Source organism: Terrapene carolina, unplaced genomic scaffold, assembly GCF_002925995.2.
Source record: "Terrapene carolina triunguis isolate 2854851 unplaced genomic scaffold, T_m_triunguis-2.0 Scaffold95, whole genome shotgun sequence".
NCBI classification, from domain to species: Eukaryota; Metazoa; Chordata; order Testudines; family Emydidae; genus Terrapene; species Terrapene triunguis.
The window spans coordinates 33,099,535-33,115,325 of record NW_020664446.1 but is presented as its reverse complement, the minus strand read 5'-3'; the positions used below and the strand labels follow the sequence as shown (position 1 = coordinate 33,115,325).

At 37.2% G+C, this 15,791-nt stretch overlaps 1 protein-coding gene across 3 annotated transcripts in view; it reads left to right on the top strand.

Annotated features, from left to right (window-relative positions):
- The window catches only part of PCGF5 (polycomb group ring finger 5), an 83,481-nt gene that overhangs the window by 48,191 nt on the left and 19,499 nt on the right, over positions 1 to 15,791 (top strand). For 2 of the 3 annotated variants that reach the window (XM_029911328.1, XM_024208605.1), the window contains exons 4-5: positions 14,305 to 14,360; positions 14,474 to 14,533. In XM_029911328.1, coding sequence (XP_029767188.1) covers positions 14,305 to 14,360; positions 14,474 to 14,533 — 116 coding nt within the window. The remainder of the gene's footprint in view (positions 1 to 14,304; positions 14,361 to 14,473; positions 14,534 to 15,791) is intronic. The other variant, XM_024208607.1, reaches the window with a different exon arrangement.

The window sequence follows — 15,791 nt, the reverse complement described above, 5'->3', positions numbered from 1 at the left end:
GACAGTGTTCGTAAATCAAACATGTGCTGGGTCATCATCCAAGACTGCTGTAACATGAAATATATGACAAATGCAGGTAAAACAGAACAGGAGACATACAGTTCTCCCCCAAGGAGTTCAGTCACAAATTTAATTAACGCACATCACCAGCATGGAAGCATGTCCTCCGGAATGGTGGCTGAAGCATGAAGAGGCATACGAATGTTTAGCATATCTGGCACATAAATACCTTGCAATGGCTACAAAAGTGCCATGCGAATGCCTGTTCTCACTTTCAGGTGACGTTGTAAATAAGAAGCAGGCAGCAGTATCTCCCGTAAATGTAACTCCTTGTTTGTCTTAGTGATTGGCTGAACAAGAAGTAGGACTGACTGTACTTGTAGGCTCTAAAGTTTTACACTGTTTTGTTTTTGAGTGCAGTTATGTAACAAAAAAAATCTACATTTGTAAGTTACACTTTCACAATAGAGATTTCACTACAGTACTTGTATGAGGTGAATTGAAAAATACTATTTCTTTTGTTTACAGTGCAAATATTTGTAATAAAAACGAATATAAAGTGAGTACTGTACACTTTGTATTTTGTGTTATAATAGAAATCAATATATTTGAAAATGTAGAAACATCCAAAAATATTTAATAAATTTAAATTGGTATTCTGTTGTTTAATAGTGCAATTAATCGTGATTAATTTTTTTAATCACAGTTAATTTTTTTAAGTTAATCGCTTGAGTTAACTGTGATTAAGCGACAGCCCTTATATATAAACATATTCAGAAATAAAATCAATCGAGCCTCTGAAAAATTTTCATCGAAAAATGTTTGGATGCAAAATGGCTTTTTGAAGGAAATGGAATTTTTTGTTTCCTTAAAAATTTTCAGTGAAATGAATCAAAATGAAAATTGTTTTGAATTGAAAAAAAAAATTATGTTTTCCCCCCCTTTTCCAGTGGGAGAGATGGCAATGGGAACAACAGTAATCCCTCTGATAACTGAAACAAAATGATGATTCAAATCAAGACAATTTTAATTTCACTGAAATATTTCAGTGAAAATTTTTGAACAAAGTGAAAATATTGTAATTTGTTTGAAAATTCACAGAAAATACTTGTTGTTATTTTTTAACTATCCCCCAAAACTGAGTTGACACAGGCAAAAAAAAAAAAAATTAACAGATGACAACCTAGAGTTCAACTCAGTTCTGTGACCTTGGGTATGGAGCCCTGTCTTTCCATAGGCATTCTTCCCTCTGTGTCCCTCAAGCAGTTATTTTATGTTTCTTCCCAGAGTACAGGTGCCAAGAGGAGGGTGAAGTTGAGGTTAACTGAGGTTAGTCCGTTGTTAACTAAGGACCAGATAGTGCCCCAGCAACCTGTCACGGCTGTCTACAATACTGGTTTCCAAGGCAGACTGATGAGCACTTTTTCTCCTAGATAGAGACTTTTGAGATTTTTCTCTGCAATGGCATAATAACATAAGAACGGCTATACTGGATCAGACCAATGGTCCGTCTAGCCCAGCATCCTGTCTTCTGACAGTGTCCAATGCCAGGTGCTTCAGAGGGAATGAACAGAACAGGTATTCATCAAGTGATTCACCTCCTGTCACCTGTTCACAGCTTCTGGCAGATAGAGGCTACGGAAATTTCAGAGCATCATTTTGCATCCCTCTCCATCCTGGCTAATAGCCATTGATGGACCTGTCCTCCATGAATTCATCTAGTTCTTTTTAGAACCCTATTACAGTCGTGGTCTTCACAACATCTTCTGGCAAAGAGTTCCACAGGTTGACTGTGCATTGTGTGAAGAAATACTTCCTTTTGTTTGTTTTAAACCTGCTACCTGTTAATTTCATTTGGTGACCCCTAGTCCTTGGGTTTTGAGGAGTAAATAACGCTTATTTACTTTTGCCATACCAGTCATGAGTTTATAGACCTCTGTCATATCCCCCCTTAGTCGTCTCTTTTCCAAGCTGAAAAGTCTCAGTCTTATTAATCTCTCCTCATATGGAAGTTGTTCCATACCCCTAATAATTTTTGTTGCACTTTTCTGTACCTTTTCCAATTCCAGTATCTTTTCTGAGATGGGGCAACCAGATCTGCACTCTGAATTCAAGATTTGAGCATACCAGGGATTTATATAGAGGCAATATGATATTTTCTGTCTTGTTATCTATCGCTTTCCTGATGATTCCCAACACTCTATTAGCTTTTTTAACTGCCGCTGCATACTGAGTAGATGTTTTCAGAGAACTATCCACAATATTTCCAAGATCTCTTTCTTGAGTGGTAACAGCTAATTTAAACCCCATCATTTTATATGTATAGTTGGGATTATGTTTTCCAATGTGCATTACTGTGCATTTTTTAACACTGAAATTTCATCTGTTATAGTATCAGGACTTCCATCTTTGTTGTGGATGCCCTAGTTTGACAAGCCTTAAGGCTACAAACTTGGTAGGGAAAAATCACTTCGGTAGTTTTGACCTACAAGAGACACTCAAATTTTAAATTGTTAAAGAAGCATCTGAAAGTTGCCTTCCCCCTTGGGTCAGTCCTTTTTACAAAAGGGTTAGCAGATTTGGAGGTGCAATGTCCTGACAGCTTTTTACCTCCTCCAAGGTCTGCAAATGTGCCCAGTTGTGCACACTAGTCTTTTACTTTCTGGGTTTTTTATAGGCACCTACTCTGCAGTTTCTTGCTGACTAAAGTAAAGATGTATTAGGGATAAGTAATTTTGTTGTTCCATATTCCTCTATATACACAGTATATAACCCACAATTTTTGTGGTTTTGTTTGAGTTAGGGTTTGAGTTTTTCTTTGAATAATTTTCCATGTAGTTCCTTTACATTGGTAGGGTTTATATTGTTCAGGAAACTTCTATCTAAAGTAAATTGGGCAGACAGCCAGACTGTTGTATAGAGGGAGTGATATCCCAGGAGCTAGGTTGTTGGGTTTGGTTTGGTATTTTTTCTCTCTGCTGAAAAGAGGACATTTACCCATTGTCTGGGCTTTCAGGGGGAACTGAAGAAACCAGATTAACAGATAAGAAATTAACTATTCACTGAGGTACAGTTTGCATGGTGAAACTTACTATAATTGATCTAATATCACCTGGGAAAAGCTGTAATAAGTGTCTGACTCATATGCTTTAAAAGGTAGTTTAATGTTAATGGTAATTTTTGAGGAAGCATGATTGAGCATACCTACAATCTCTTTGTGCCCAGCAACTATCTCTTGCTTTCTGTAAGGGTAAAAAAAACAGCCCCCAACCTTTTACGCCAGTAATGTAGTCTGAGTTTTTCTTATTTTGTAACAGATATTCTACCAGTAGAGCTTATGATTAAAAGTGAAGAAAAGATCCATATGGTGTCAATATAAGAGCAAATATTCAGGTCTTAATTTCATCAGAGTTGTTTATTTGTTTACTCCCTTGTGACAGCTACAAGCTGCCTGTGGGTTTATGGTTAGGTGTTTGTATGTAGAGCAGTTCATGGGAGAATGACATGTTTAAATTATATATAAAAAAGACAGGGTGATATTCAGCTGCATCTGATCAGTTTGGTTAATGAGTATCTCAAAAACTGTTGTAGTAAGCTTTTGGGGAGGGTAGGCATGAAAGGATCTCTCTCTCTTTATATATGCTATATATAAATGTTTATAGGTGTTCATATTGCTTCCCCTCACCATAGTGCCTGAGTGACTCTGATGCACTGGGTTTGTCTTCTCAGAAGATGGTGTGTAGCACAAACAATGCTGCTTATATGCTGAAAACAAAAATATAGTAGAAATATTTCTATGTTGATCTGAGAATTTCACTTTATCTGAAAAATACGTTTCTGAAATATGTAAATAATTTTGTGCTCTAGGCAGGAAATATGAAGGTGAGAAAAAAATAAGACCACAGGCTAGAACTGCAGAAACAGCAATATTCTGTGGGAAGTTTCCTTAAACCCAGTTACCCTAAAAGGGGTTTATTTGACAAGAACCTTCATAAAACAAATAGTTTGCTAGTTACAATTTATAAAAAACAGTTTTACAAATATGTTAACCTCAAAGTAATCAGAAGAGCAGGTGAGCAGAAATATCAAACTGAGTCTTCTGATGTTGACTATATGGCTTGCTATATATATTTTACATGATGCGTTTTCAGAGAGCCTATCTTTATCATTACTTGAGAATGGAATAATATTTTATGTGCAATGGCATTAAACACTGTATGAAGTTTTAACTAAAAATGAAATACACTGTAGTTTGTTACGCTTGAAACTTCTCAGTGATATATGAGTTAACTATGTTATTACATGTTTGAACCAGTTAGATTTTTGAAATATAGGTACTATATATTATAAACTAACTTCTGAGTAATTGCCATAAGTGTTAATTTTTTTTAAATATATCTTTCAGTTACTAGTGTTCAGGGCCTGTCAGAATTTCACAGTTAACTTTGCAATTTAATGTCAATCTTGAAAATGGGGATTCACTTTCTGAGGGATGTTACATTGTTAAAATCAATTTGGGCCCTGTCCTGCATTCCCTGTCTAACCAAAATTATGTATGCACCAAAAATCATTGGGGGCTTTGGGTGTACCAAGAAGGTAGGATCACACTCTTTTGATATCCTGCTCTATGGACACCAGCGAACCTGAATGAGTTTTCAGTTTGCCTGTGACACACAATTAGTAGTGAAGAATTGCTTTGCTCATGTGAGTCATCCTGTCTTTTAAAAATAAAATGTCAGGGGCAAGTCTAAAGCTGGTATTTACATTTGATATTTTATGCTCTTCTGCACGTTTGCTTTTTTTTTGTTGTTGTTGTTGTTTTTTTTTTTCCTGCAGGGTGTCAGGGTTTCCTCCCCACTCTAAACTCTAGGGTACAGATGTGGGGACCCGCATGAAAGATCCCCTAAGCTTATTTCTACCAGCTTAGGTTAAAAACTTCCCCAAGGCACAAATTCCTTCCTTGCCCTTGGTGTCGCTGCCACCACCAAGTGATTTAAACAAACATTCAGGAAGGGCCACTTGGAGCCCTACCTCCCCCAAAATATCCCCGCAAGTCCCTACACCCCCTTTCCTGGGGAGGCTTGAGAATAATATCCTAACCAATTGGTTACAAAGTGAGCACAGATCAACCCCCCTGGGTCTTTAGGACACTGAAAAACAATCAGGTTCTTAAAAGAAGTTTATTTAAAAAAGAATCACCTCTGTAAAATCAGGATGAAAAATAACTTTACAGGGTAACAATAAGATTCAAATCACAGAGGATTTCCCCTCCAGGCAAAACTTTAAAGTTACAAAAACAGGGCTAAACCTCCCTCTTAGCACAGGGAAAATTCACAAGCTAAAACAAAAAATAATCTAACGCATTTCCTTGCTATTACTTACTAATTCTGTAATATTAGATGCTTAGTTCAGATACGGTTTAGGAAGATGTATTTTCCCTGCCCTGGTTCCTTGCTGACCCGGAGAGAACAAAGGACACAAAACAAAAACCTTCCCCCACAAATTTGAAAGCATCTTCTCCCCTTATTGGTCCTTTTGGTCAGGTGCCAACCAGGTTATCTGAGCTTTTTAACCCTTTACAGGTAAAGGAGGGATTAACCTTTCACAGGGTGAGGAGGGATATTATGCTACCCTTAGCTGGATGTTTATAACACAGAGAAAGGTGGCTATAATTAATCTATTAAAATACTTGCTTCAACTTTTACAGGAATTATTATGTTAAATGACAGAAAAGATTGACTTTGGAATTATCTAATGTAGTTGTTCAGGTTTCATTTTGGAATTCGTTTGGTGTGAATGAAAATTTCCTTGCAGTTTTGAAAACCTTAGGATGGTGGGACTACTCTGAAGGGCACACCTGAAAGTGACAAGTACTTTCTACTTTTGATTATTCCCTATAGTTTGTAGTCAGAACCTAACATTAGTTTTTCTGCCATTTTTTGATTTATTACTTTAGACATACATTGATTTGTGTAATATTTATGCTCCTTAGAGAGCAAATGTCAAAATGGCTCTGTTTGGTTTGTTTCCTTATTGAAAGAAAACAATAATTGTAGACCATGAAACCAGCATTCAGTGCTATTTTCAAAACTTACCCAGTGTGCTGGATATCTGGCTGTATAAGCAGTACTGACGTCTTTGGCACCAAAGTTAGAAGACAAAATAAAAGGCACCAGGTGGGGAGTTCCGTTCTGTAAATGAAAAGGATGGAGGAGGTTTTTTCGGGGTTTGTTTGCCCTTCTGGGGAATTAGGAGATGTTTTGTTTGGGGCGGGGGGTGCTATAGTAGTATTAGTAGGAGTCAGTTGGAGCTAGTTTAGGATATGGAGTTGGTTCTAGGTGGCCTGTGTATATCTCCACTTGTTTGATATGCCCTTACCCCAGCACCACTAAGCTTTGGGAACCTTATGCAAAGCAGTGCCCATTAGCTGCACTGAACATTCAGAGCTGAGGCTATAAAAGGGCCTCAGTGCACCTGGGCCAGGCTGGCAGGCTCATTGGGGTAACTATCAGAGCAGGAGTGCTTCAGTATCCTAGGATTCTTGTTCTCCCTCCAGCTCTCTGAGTGTTGCTCTCTTAGCTTCTCTGGCCTGTTGGGACAACCCATTTCAGATGGTGGAGTCTCATTTCTGGTCTGGCAGGAAGTTGAGAAATAATTAGTAAGTGATTTGTAAAAGTGCCTAGAATATGAAAAATGCCATAGCAGGGCTTTCTTCACGATGTGGCACAGTAGTCCAGGACTAAAGTTCAAAAGGCAGTATAGTAGTCTCATAACAAAATGCTTTGGTGACAGATCTAATTTGACCTTTTTTTTTTAATTAGACATGCTGTCTGTAAAGAGAGAATCTGGAATTCTCATATATTTACTACAAGAAGATAGATATCTGTAGAAATGGTCTTTATCCATTCCCCAACTATAAGATCACCTCTCTCCTCTTCCTTAACTTTTCACCCTCATGGGAAAAGGTAGCGAACAAGCGTGCACTCTATTGGAGGTGTATGTTATAAATAAGATTTTGGCTGAAACTTGGCATGTCTCAGTCAGAGAATAAGGTTGTGTACCTTAGTTTCTTTTTCTGTGAAATTTGAAAAAGGTATTTTATTGTACAGTTGAAGAATGGATAAAGCGGAATCTGTTTGTGGAAGAAAGGTAACAGAGGCTACACTGGGATTGTGCTTGGGATATGCTACAGACTCCCAGGATCCGATTTGAATATAGATGGAGACCTCTTTAATATTTTTAATGAAATAAATACTACTGGGAATTGTCTGATTAGGGGAGACTTTAATTTCCCAGATATAGTTTGGAGAATGAGTGCTACTAATAATGGTATGGCTCAGATATTCCTGGATGTGATATCTAATAGATTTCTTCACCAAATAGTCACCGAACCAACAAGAGGTGATGCCACTTTAGATTTAGTATTGGTAGCAAGGACCTCATAGAAGAACTGGTTGTAGAGGCCAACCTTGATCGAGTGATTATCATCTAATTTAATTTAAACTAAATGGATGGATAAAGGAAAATAGGTCTGCAGCTAGGGTCTTTGATTTCAAAAGGCAAACTTAAAAAAATGTAAGAGAAGTAGTTGAGGAAGAGGACTGGACTGAAGAACTCAATGATCTGAATGTAGAGGAGGCTTGGAATTATGTTAACTCAGAGTTGCAGGAACTATCCGAAGCCTGTACCCGAAGCAAGGAGAAAAAATTTGTAGGGAAGGGTTGCAGACCAAACTGGATGAACAATCATCTTAAGCAGGTTATTAAGAGAAAGCAGAAAGCCTACAATGAATGGAAGATAGGATGGATCAACAAGGAAAGCTACCTCCTGGAGGTCAGAAAGTGTAGGGGAAAAGTGAGAACTGCCAAAAGCCAAGCAGAGTTGGACCTTGTAAAGGGAATTAAAACCAATAGTAAAAGGTTCTTTAGCCATATAAATTTAAAAAACAAAAAAAAAAAGCAAGGAAAAAAGTGGGACTGTTAAACACTGAAGATGGGGTGCAGATTAAAGATAGTCTAGGCATGGCCCAACACCTAAACCAATACTTTGCCTCAGTTTTTAATAAGGGTAATGAGATTAGAGGTAGTGGCAGGGCAGCTAATGGAAATGAGGATATGGAAGTAAAAATTACCACATCCGAGGTAGAAGTCAAACTCAAACAGCTTAATGGGACCCAATCGGGGAGCCCAGATAAATCTCCAGCCAAGAATATTAAAGGACCACGCACGTGAAATTGCAAGTGCAATAGCAGGGATTTTTAATGACTCTGTAAATTTGGGGATTGCATCCTATGACTGGAGATTTGTTAATATAGTACCTATGTTTAAGATAGAGAAAAAAAATGATCTCGGATACTGTAAGCCTGTTAGTTTAACTTCAATTATATACAAGGTCTTGGAACAAATTTTGAAAGTAGTTAAAGGCATAGAGGTAAACAGTAATTAGGATAAAATACAATATGGTTTACAAAGGTAGATTGTGCCAGACCAGCCTGATCTTTTTCTTTGAGAAGATAACTGGTTTTTTTAGACAAAGGAAATGCAGTCGCTCTAATCTACCTGGATTTCATACAGTTCCACATGGTTAATATGGAGAAGATGGGACTTAATACAAGAATTGAAAGGTGGGTAAGGAACTGCATAAAGGGGAGACTACAGCGGGTTATACTGATAGTTGAACTGTCAGACTGGAGAGAGGTTGAGTTTCTCAGGGATCAGTCTTGGGACCAATCTTATTTAACATTTTCATTAATGATTTTGGCACAGAAAGTGAGAGTGTGCAAATAAATTTGCAGATGACACAAAGTTGGAAACTATCGGCAATACAGAGGAATAACAGACAAGAAGAAGTGGATGACGTAGTAATAGAAGTGGAGTAATAGAAATCGAATGAAATTTAATAGTGTAAAATGAAAAGTCATGCACTTAGGGACTAACAAAAAGAATTTTTCCTATCAGCTGGGAACATATCATTTGGAAGCGACAAGGGAGGAGAGAGACCTGGGTGTATTGATCCATCACAGGATGACTATAAGCCACCAATGTAATAGGGCCATGAAAAAGGCTAATGCAATCATAGGATGTCTCAGACGAGGTATTTTCAGTCAAGATAGGGAAGTGTTATTACCGTTGAACAAGACACTGGTGAGACCTGATTTGGAATACTACATGCAATTCTGGTCTCTCATGTCTATGAAAGATGAACTCAAACTGGAACAGGGTCAGAGAAGGGCTACTAGGATGATCAGAAGAATGGAGAACCTACCTTATGAGAGGAGACTTAAGAAGCTTGGCTTGTTTAACCTAACCAAACGAAGGCTGGAAGGAGATATGATTCCTCTTTATAAATACATCACAGGGATAAACAGCAGGGAGGGGGAGGAGGAGGAGGAGGAGTTTTTTAAGTTAATGGCCAATGTTGGCACAAGAAAGAAAGGATATAAACTGGCCATCAACAAGTTTAGGTTCGAAATTAGATGAAGGTTTCTAAGCATCAGAGGACTAATCTGGAATAGTCTTCCAAGGGGAGCAGTGGGGGCAAAAAACCTAACTGTTTTCAAGACTGAGCTTGATAAGTTTATGGAGGGGATGGTATGACATTCCAGGGTGCCATCCAGACCAGTGAGGGTCTTTGTCAACCTTGCCCTGCACCTTGGGATGTCTCACAATGCTTTGCTCCTGTAGCTCCCGCCTGGGCTACTCTCAAAGAGCCTGCCAGCCATACATCAGTCACATTCTGCTGTCCACTTCCAGGGTGGCCCCAGCATTCTCAAAGTCCTGAATTTCCCCCAAAAACATGTGTTCAGCACTGTCCAGCCCTCTTCTGGACAGTTCCGATATTTTAGTCCATTGCCCTTTTAATGGGATCAGTATCCAACAGTTTGCTACTTTAAATGGAATTACCACACAGCCCAGTTTAACCACAATACTGGATTAGTTTTGATTAAAGAATAAAAGAAGTTTTTTTTAACTACAAAGAGAGAGGTTTTAAGTGAGTACAAGTCAAAAAGGGTTACAAAAGAAGATACAGATGCTTAAAGATAAAATGCTTCCTAGTACTAAAACTTAACAAACCAGACTTGGTTCAAGGTGAAGTCTCTTACCACATGTTCCCAGTAACATCGCTGACCAGATTCTCAGGCCAGGATCTGTTCCTTTTGTCTTTTTAGGTGAAAGAGAGAGAGATGGATAGGGAGAGATATCTTGGGGTGTTTTTGCCCCTCACTTTATAGTCCAGTCCCTCTTTTGAAATGCATTTTCCAGAGGGTTATCCCTAGATAAAATTCATTGCTGCTGTTAGGTTGGAGCTTTATGGTGAAAGAGGTTTCAGGCTATTGTTTGCTAAGATACAGATCTGTTTGTACTTGCCCCTCTTCCTTGCCAAAAAGTGGCCACTTGATAGGTGATTGCCCATCAACTTTTATGATATCTGGTTAGAGGTGTCATCTTGTCCTTTGTCTTTGAGAAGCTGGTTTACCCAGACTTGTCTGGTAAACACATTTCAGATCTAATTGAGCTATTTATAACTTTATATATAAATAATCATGATATTATTGACCAGTGAGTTATTAGTTTTCAAATGATACTTTACAATGCATATTTTGTACAAAGATTATTGTAGTAGCATGTAGGATGTGAATACCATAATAGATGGTATGATGAGATTGCCTACACTGGCATGTGGCCCATCTGTGACTGCTACTGGCAAATCTCTCCAACTGCTGGAGATGGGACACTAGATGGGGAGGGCTCTGAGTTACTACAATGAAATTCCTTCCCAGATGTCTGGCTGGTGGGTCTCGCCATCATGCTTGGAGTCTAACTGATCATCATATTTGGGGTCAGGAAGAAATTTTCCCTCCAGGTCAGATTGGCAGAGACCCTGGGGTTTCTTCGCCTTCCTCAGCAGCATGGGGCACGGGTCACTTGCTGGTTTAAACTAGAGTAAATAGTGGATTCTGTGTAACTTGAAGTCTTTACATCAGTAATACTCAGACCTCCATTCTTCACGAGTCAAATTAGCGATCAACAATACCCAAAAGAGTCACAGTAATGTTAATTGATGTTTTAAAAAAAATATTTATTTATTTATTTAAATTTATTTAAATTTATTTACATACACACAGAGCAAAATGGCTGACCAAGTATTATTATTTTATCAACTACAGTTGGTTAATAACATAGTAAAAGAATCCTGATTGGTGAATAATTAAATCACACAGTGTTTTAATATCATGTGCCACAAAGAGCCTCAGGAGATGCTTTACAGAGCCACTTGCGAGCCTAAATCTAAGTATCACTGCTTTTAAATCATGATTTGAGGACTTCATTAACTCAGCCACAGGTTATGGCTCTGTTACAGGAGTGGGTGGATGGGGTTCTGTGGCCGTTAATGTGCAGGAGGTCAGACTAGATGATCACGATGGTCCCTTATGACCTTAAAGTCAATGAGTCTAAATAAACAAACTGCAGTTAGGAGTTTCAGATGATGCGCGCACACACAGCTTCAAACAGCTTTGTTTGCTACATTGTCATTTTGCAAGTTAATAACATCTAATATGCATGATAAGGGCTCAGGGATGGGAATTTTAAGGGTTTTTTGTTTAGAAAATGTTAATTAGTACTTCTGTATTTTTAACACAGAGATTTACCATAATTTCCAGAAAATAACATGCTCTTTTCATTGAATTTTGATGCTGAAAATTAAAGGAGGTGTGTGTATGAGTGCATTTTCTCTTCTACATTATTAATTATTGTGAGGGCAAGTAGCGTGTGCTACAGACATCTCACATAATCCAACAGCAAGCACTGCATTTGTGATGTGACCTCTGAGTGACTCTAGAATTGTTTTGTTTCCCTAGTATTATTATATTGTACCTTATTTGTTTGCCTTAGAGTCCTGTTTGTTGTCCAGGTTCTGAACAGCGTACTTTACTGTTGGTGAGAGGAGATGAAACAGTGAGGAGAGGAAGGAAGAGAAAACAGGAGAGAAGAGGAAACAGAGAGGGAGAGGAGACCAAAAGGAGAGGTGAAGAGGTAGAAAGAAGAGGATAGACTAAGTGGACAGGAGAGTGGGTGAGATTAAGAGAGGTAAAAGAACATTCTTAGCTTTAGCAATAAAAACATAGATGCATGTTATTTTCTGGAAAAGATTATATCTGTTCTTGGCAGCTGTATTGAAAAAATGGGTCATATCATTTTAGTGATCAAAAAATTGAGAGAGAATTAATATCAAAACCCTGCATTTTTAAGTCTCTAAACGCCCATGTACACAGTGTCTAACCATAAATACAGTATGTGGTGGGTTTTTTATGAGAGACTGTAGCTGAACTAAAGACTTAAAAACCTATTAGGACAACTGTCTATTGACCAAATTTAGACCTGGATTAAATAGGTGCAACTCCTGTTGGGTGTAACTGGATCACAAAACCAGTGTAAATGGAAAAGTAGCACAGCTGGCATCAATTTGGCACCCAGTAGCCTCAGTTCTCAGCTGTGCCAAATTCACGCTCCTTGCAGCTTGGGGAAAGCTGGGAGATGGCTCAAAGCCACCTTTATGCTTCCTTGATCCTGCACTGGCTGATGGCCAAAAGGATTCCCAGCATAATTTAGAGCAGCCTCTAATTTTTGCTGGCAGCAACCAATCAGCATCCTGGGGGATCTGGCAGAGCCCTGTGTGCAAACCCGCTCCTAGCATGTCCCACTTCCATCACGCCCTCTGTGTGAAGAAGTGAAACAAGTTGCATTGAGCCAACTACTCTAGCTTTGTGTCACCTGTGGGATTCTCAGCAGGAGGAGTCCAGGGGTGAGTCCCCAGCAAAGCAGCCAGAACAGGGACCAAGGATTTAGCCTAATGTATCCAGACTGAGGATGCAGAAAGTGGGGTGATCAGGAAAAGAAACCTACACAAGGATATAAAAGCAAGCCCGCCCCACCCAACCACTTTCTTACACCCCTTACACAGCTTGACAATAAAGTAGAGTGGAATCATCTTTGCTTTATTTTTGATTTTACTTTTTGTTTTCGTTCTTGTCCTTCTGTCCTTTGGTGTGTAAATTACATTCATTTCCCACACCCAGTTCATGCAATATCCATGTAAATTATGCTATTCTACCACTTACTCCAATCTGCACCTCCCTTTATATCACTGTTGAATTTAACCCTGTGGTTTTACTATTCTGTAATGCATAGTTATATTTTAGATGGAGCTGTTAAATTATTTTATCAATAGTCTGTATTGTTTATACCCAAAATACATACATTCTTTTTTAATCTGAAGATTATTTGGATGTCATATTACTATAGAAAACTGTATGTTTTGTTAATATATAAAAAAGCAGTATCATAGAAAGTGAGTTCCTATCCAGGCTGGTAGAAGTGATAGCAAAAGCATATTCTGTCTTTAAGCTAACAGCTTCAGTACTAGATAGTTACCCTCGTCAGTTTACACAAATCGAGATAAAAATATATTTGCTACCTTTATCTGTAAGTAGCCTTCCTTTTGTTAGTTTGTGACACTAACTATAACCTTATGAAACATAATGTTTGTGTGTGCTAGCACTCTATATTAACCTGGTGGTTATTTTTCTGTATGGCTACCTGCTTTTAATTATTTTTAAGAGATGGTGTGTCATTGCTTTGTTTGATGGTACCTTGATACTGTGGTGATGGACATCTTAAAAATGCTGATGATCATAATAGTTTATAGCAATGTTCTTTAGTCCAGAAAAAAAAACAGTCATAACCAGAAATTTACCAGAGAAACATTACTGTCAATGAATTTATTATTTAAAGTTGGCTACAGTGGCTGCCATCTTAGAATGGGGTGGGGAGAAGAGTTGGTTACATTTTGCCATTTTTCTAATTGTCCTTTTCAAATATTAAGTGAACCACTTCACAGTGATACACAATAATTTGCATGTGACAGAAATTGAAAAATGCTGTGAATGTTCTATATAGTGAGATTGTTTTTCTCCTCTTTCTTCTCCCACTTTTTCTCTGTATTTTTTTAAATACTGACACCTGAAGTTATGCCTGAATCTGTAACAAATCAGTGCAAGGGACGGGTGAGAGGAGATAAGTGTGAATATATTTTTCTCATGTTTTTTTTTTTTTTTTTTTTCATTTTGAAATCTATTTTATTGTGAATGAAGTATTACTTACCAGGAGTATTGTTATATAATTACTGAACTACTTGTTTAGGAGGCTTTTTTTAAATTTGTTTTTAATGACTTATAAGGGGTGTTTAAAATCCTGCAGAGGAATCTTCTTTCTTTAAAAGAAATTTTTTTTTCTTCCTTGAAAGGTTGGATAACACATTAGAGGAAATTATATTTAAGCTGGTGCCTGGACTTCGAGAACGTAAGTTTGATTAGTTTTGCTACCTTTTTTGTTTTATTGGAAACAGCATTTCTAGTGATATTTCTGTATTGTTGATCTGAAACATCACTTTGCTTTTGTTTGATGTTAACTAGAGGAACTTCAGCGTGAGATCGAATTTTGGAAGAAAAACAAACCTCCAGAAAATGGACAAGGTGATTTTTTTTGTTGTTGTTCTAGCTATAAATTTAATAATGTATCTGTTAAGTAATATAATGGCTTCTCCATAGGCCTCAGTCCGCTGCAAATACTTGTGTTTGTGTACAGTTCCATTTAATTCAGTGCTTGGAACTACACAGGTGCATAAAATTACACCTTTGTGTACGTGTTTACAGGATCAGGGCCACAGTATCCTGATGTTTGTCTATTCAACAATTGTAAAATTTAAATCTAACAATTTCATCCTTATTTTTAGTTGCATTTCCCAATAATATTCCCATGTTTGAGATTCATACTACTTTCTGCTTTGAATTCTTAATATCTTTTATACTTGATGTTTTCTACTTTGATCCTAGTTATAATCAACCAGGGATAAAATATAGAACTATGCGAGTCTTTATATACAGCTTAATTTCTGTTATCAGATTTGGCCAGCTGTTAAGTGGGAGCTTGTCAAGAATTAGGTTTGACAAGTAACAGAAATGTTTTTCCACAAGTGCTAAACAACTGCATTATATAGATTCCAGAATGGCTGTCTTTCATAGTAGTCTTAAAAATCTTTGAGAATCCTTTATTGAGCTGATAAGTAATGCAGAAAATCCAGGGGTTTTGTATTCTCTAAACTGGCTTCATGATTTGGATGTCATAGCATGTTTGACTTTTTGTAAACCATTTAAAGACACTCTGTCAATCCAAAGAGAGATTTATTATGCTGTATGAGGATCATCTGTTTCAAAGAGACATTATCAAGTACTCTTTTTATAATTTTTTTATATACTTTCTGTTATAATATCCTCTTTTCAGTTTGAAAAAATAACATTTCTTACCTCACTAGTTTTGTACATTTACATTTGGCAAACTTTACAAGGGCAACTTTAATTTTTTCTCTTCCTATTAATACAATTATTTTAATGTTAGCCTACAGAACAGTTTAGACAAAATTTTACTAGTCCACTACAAAGTACCAGATATAATTAGAAGTACATATTACATAAACTTAAGGAAAATATTTTTATTTATTAATTTTTATTAAAGATAAACAGAACTGTTAATAGTGTTATTTACTCATCATAATGATCCATTAAAAGAGGGGTGTCACATTTACAAGATAAAGGAATATAGCAGAGTCAAGGAAATACACTGTAAATTACCAGTTACTGTAAATTTATACAGTTATAAGGATTGTACGATTGATATATTTTTAATCAGTTCATCCTTCTAGATCTTCCTCAAATAGTTCAGTTGTTAATCTAA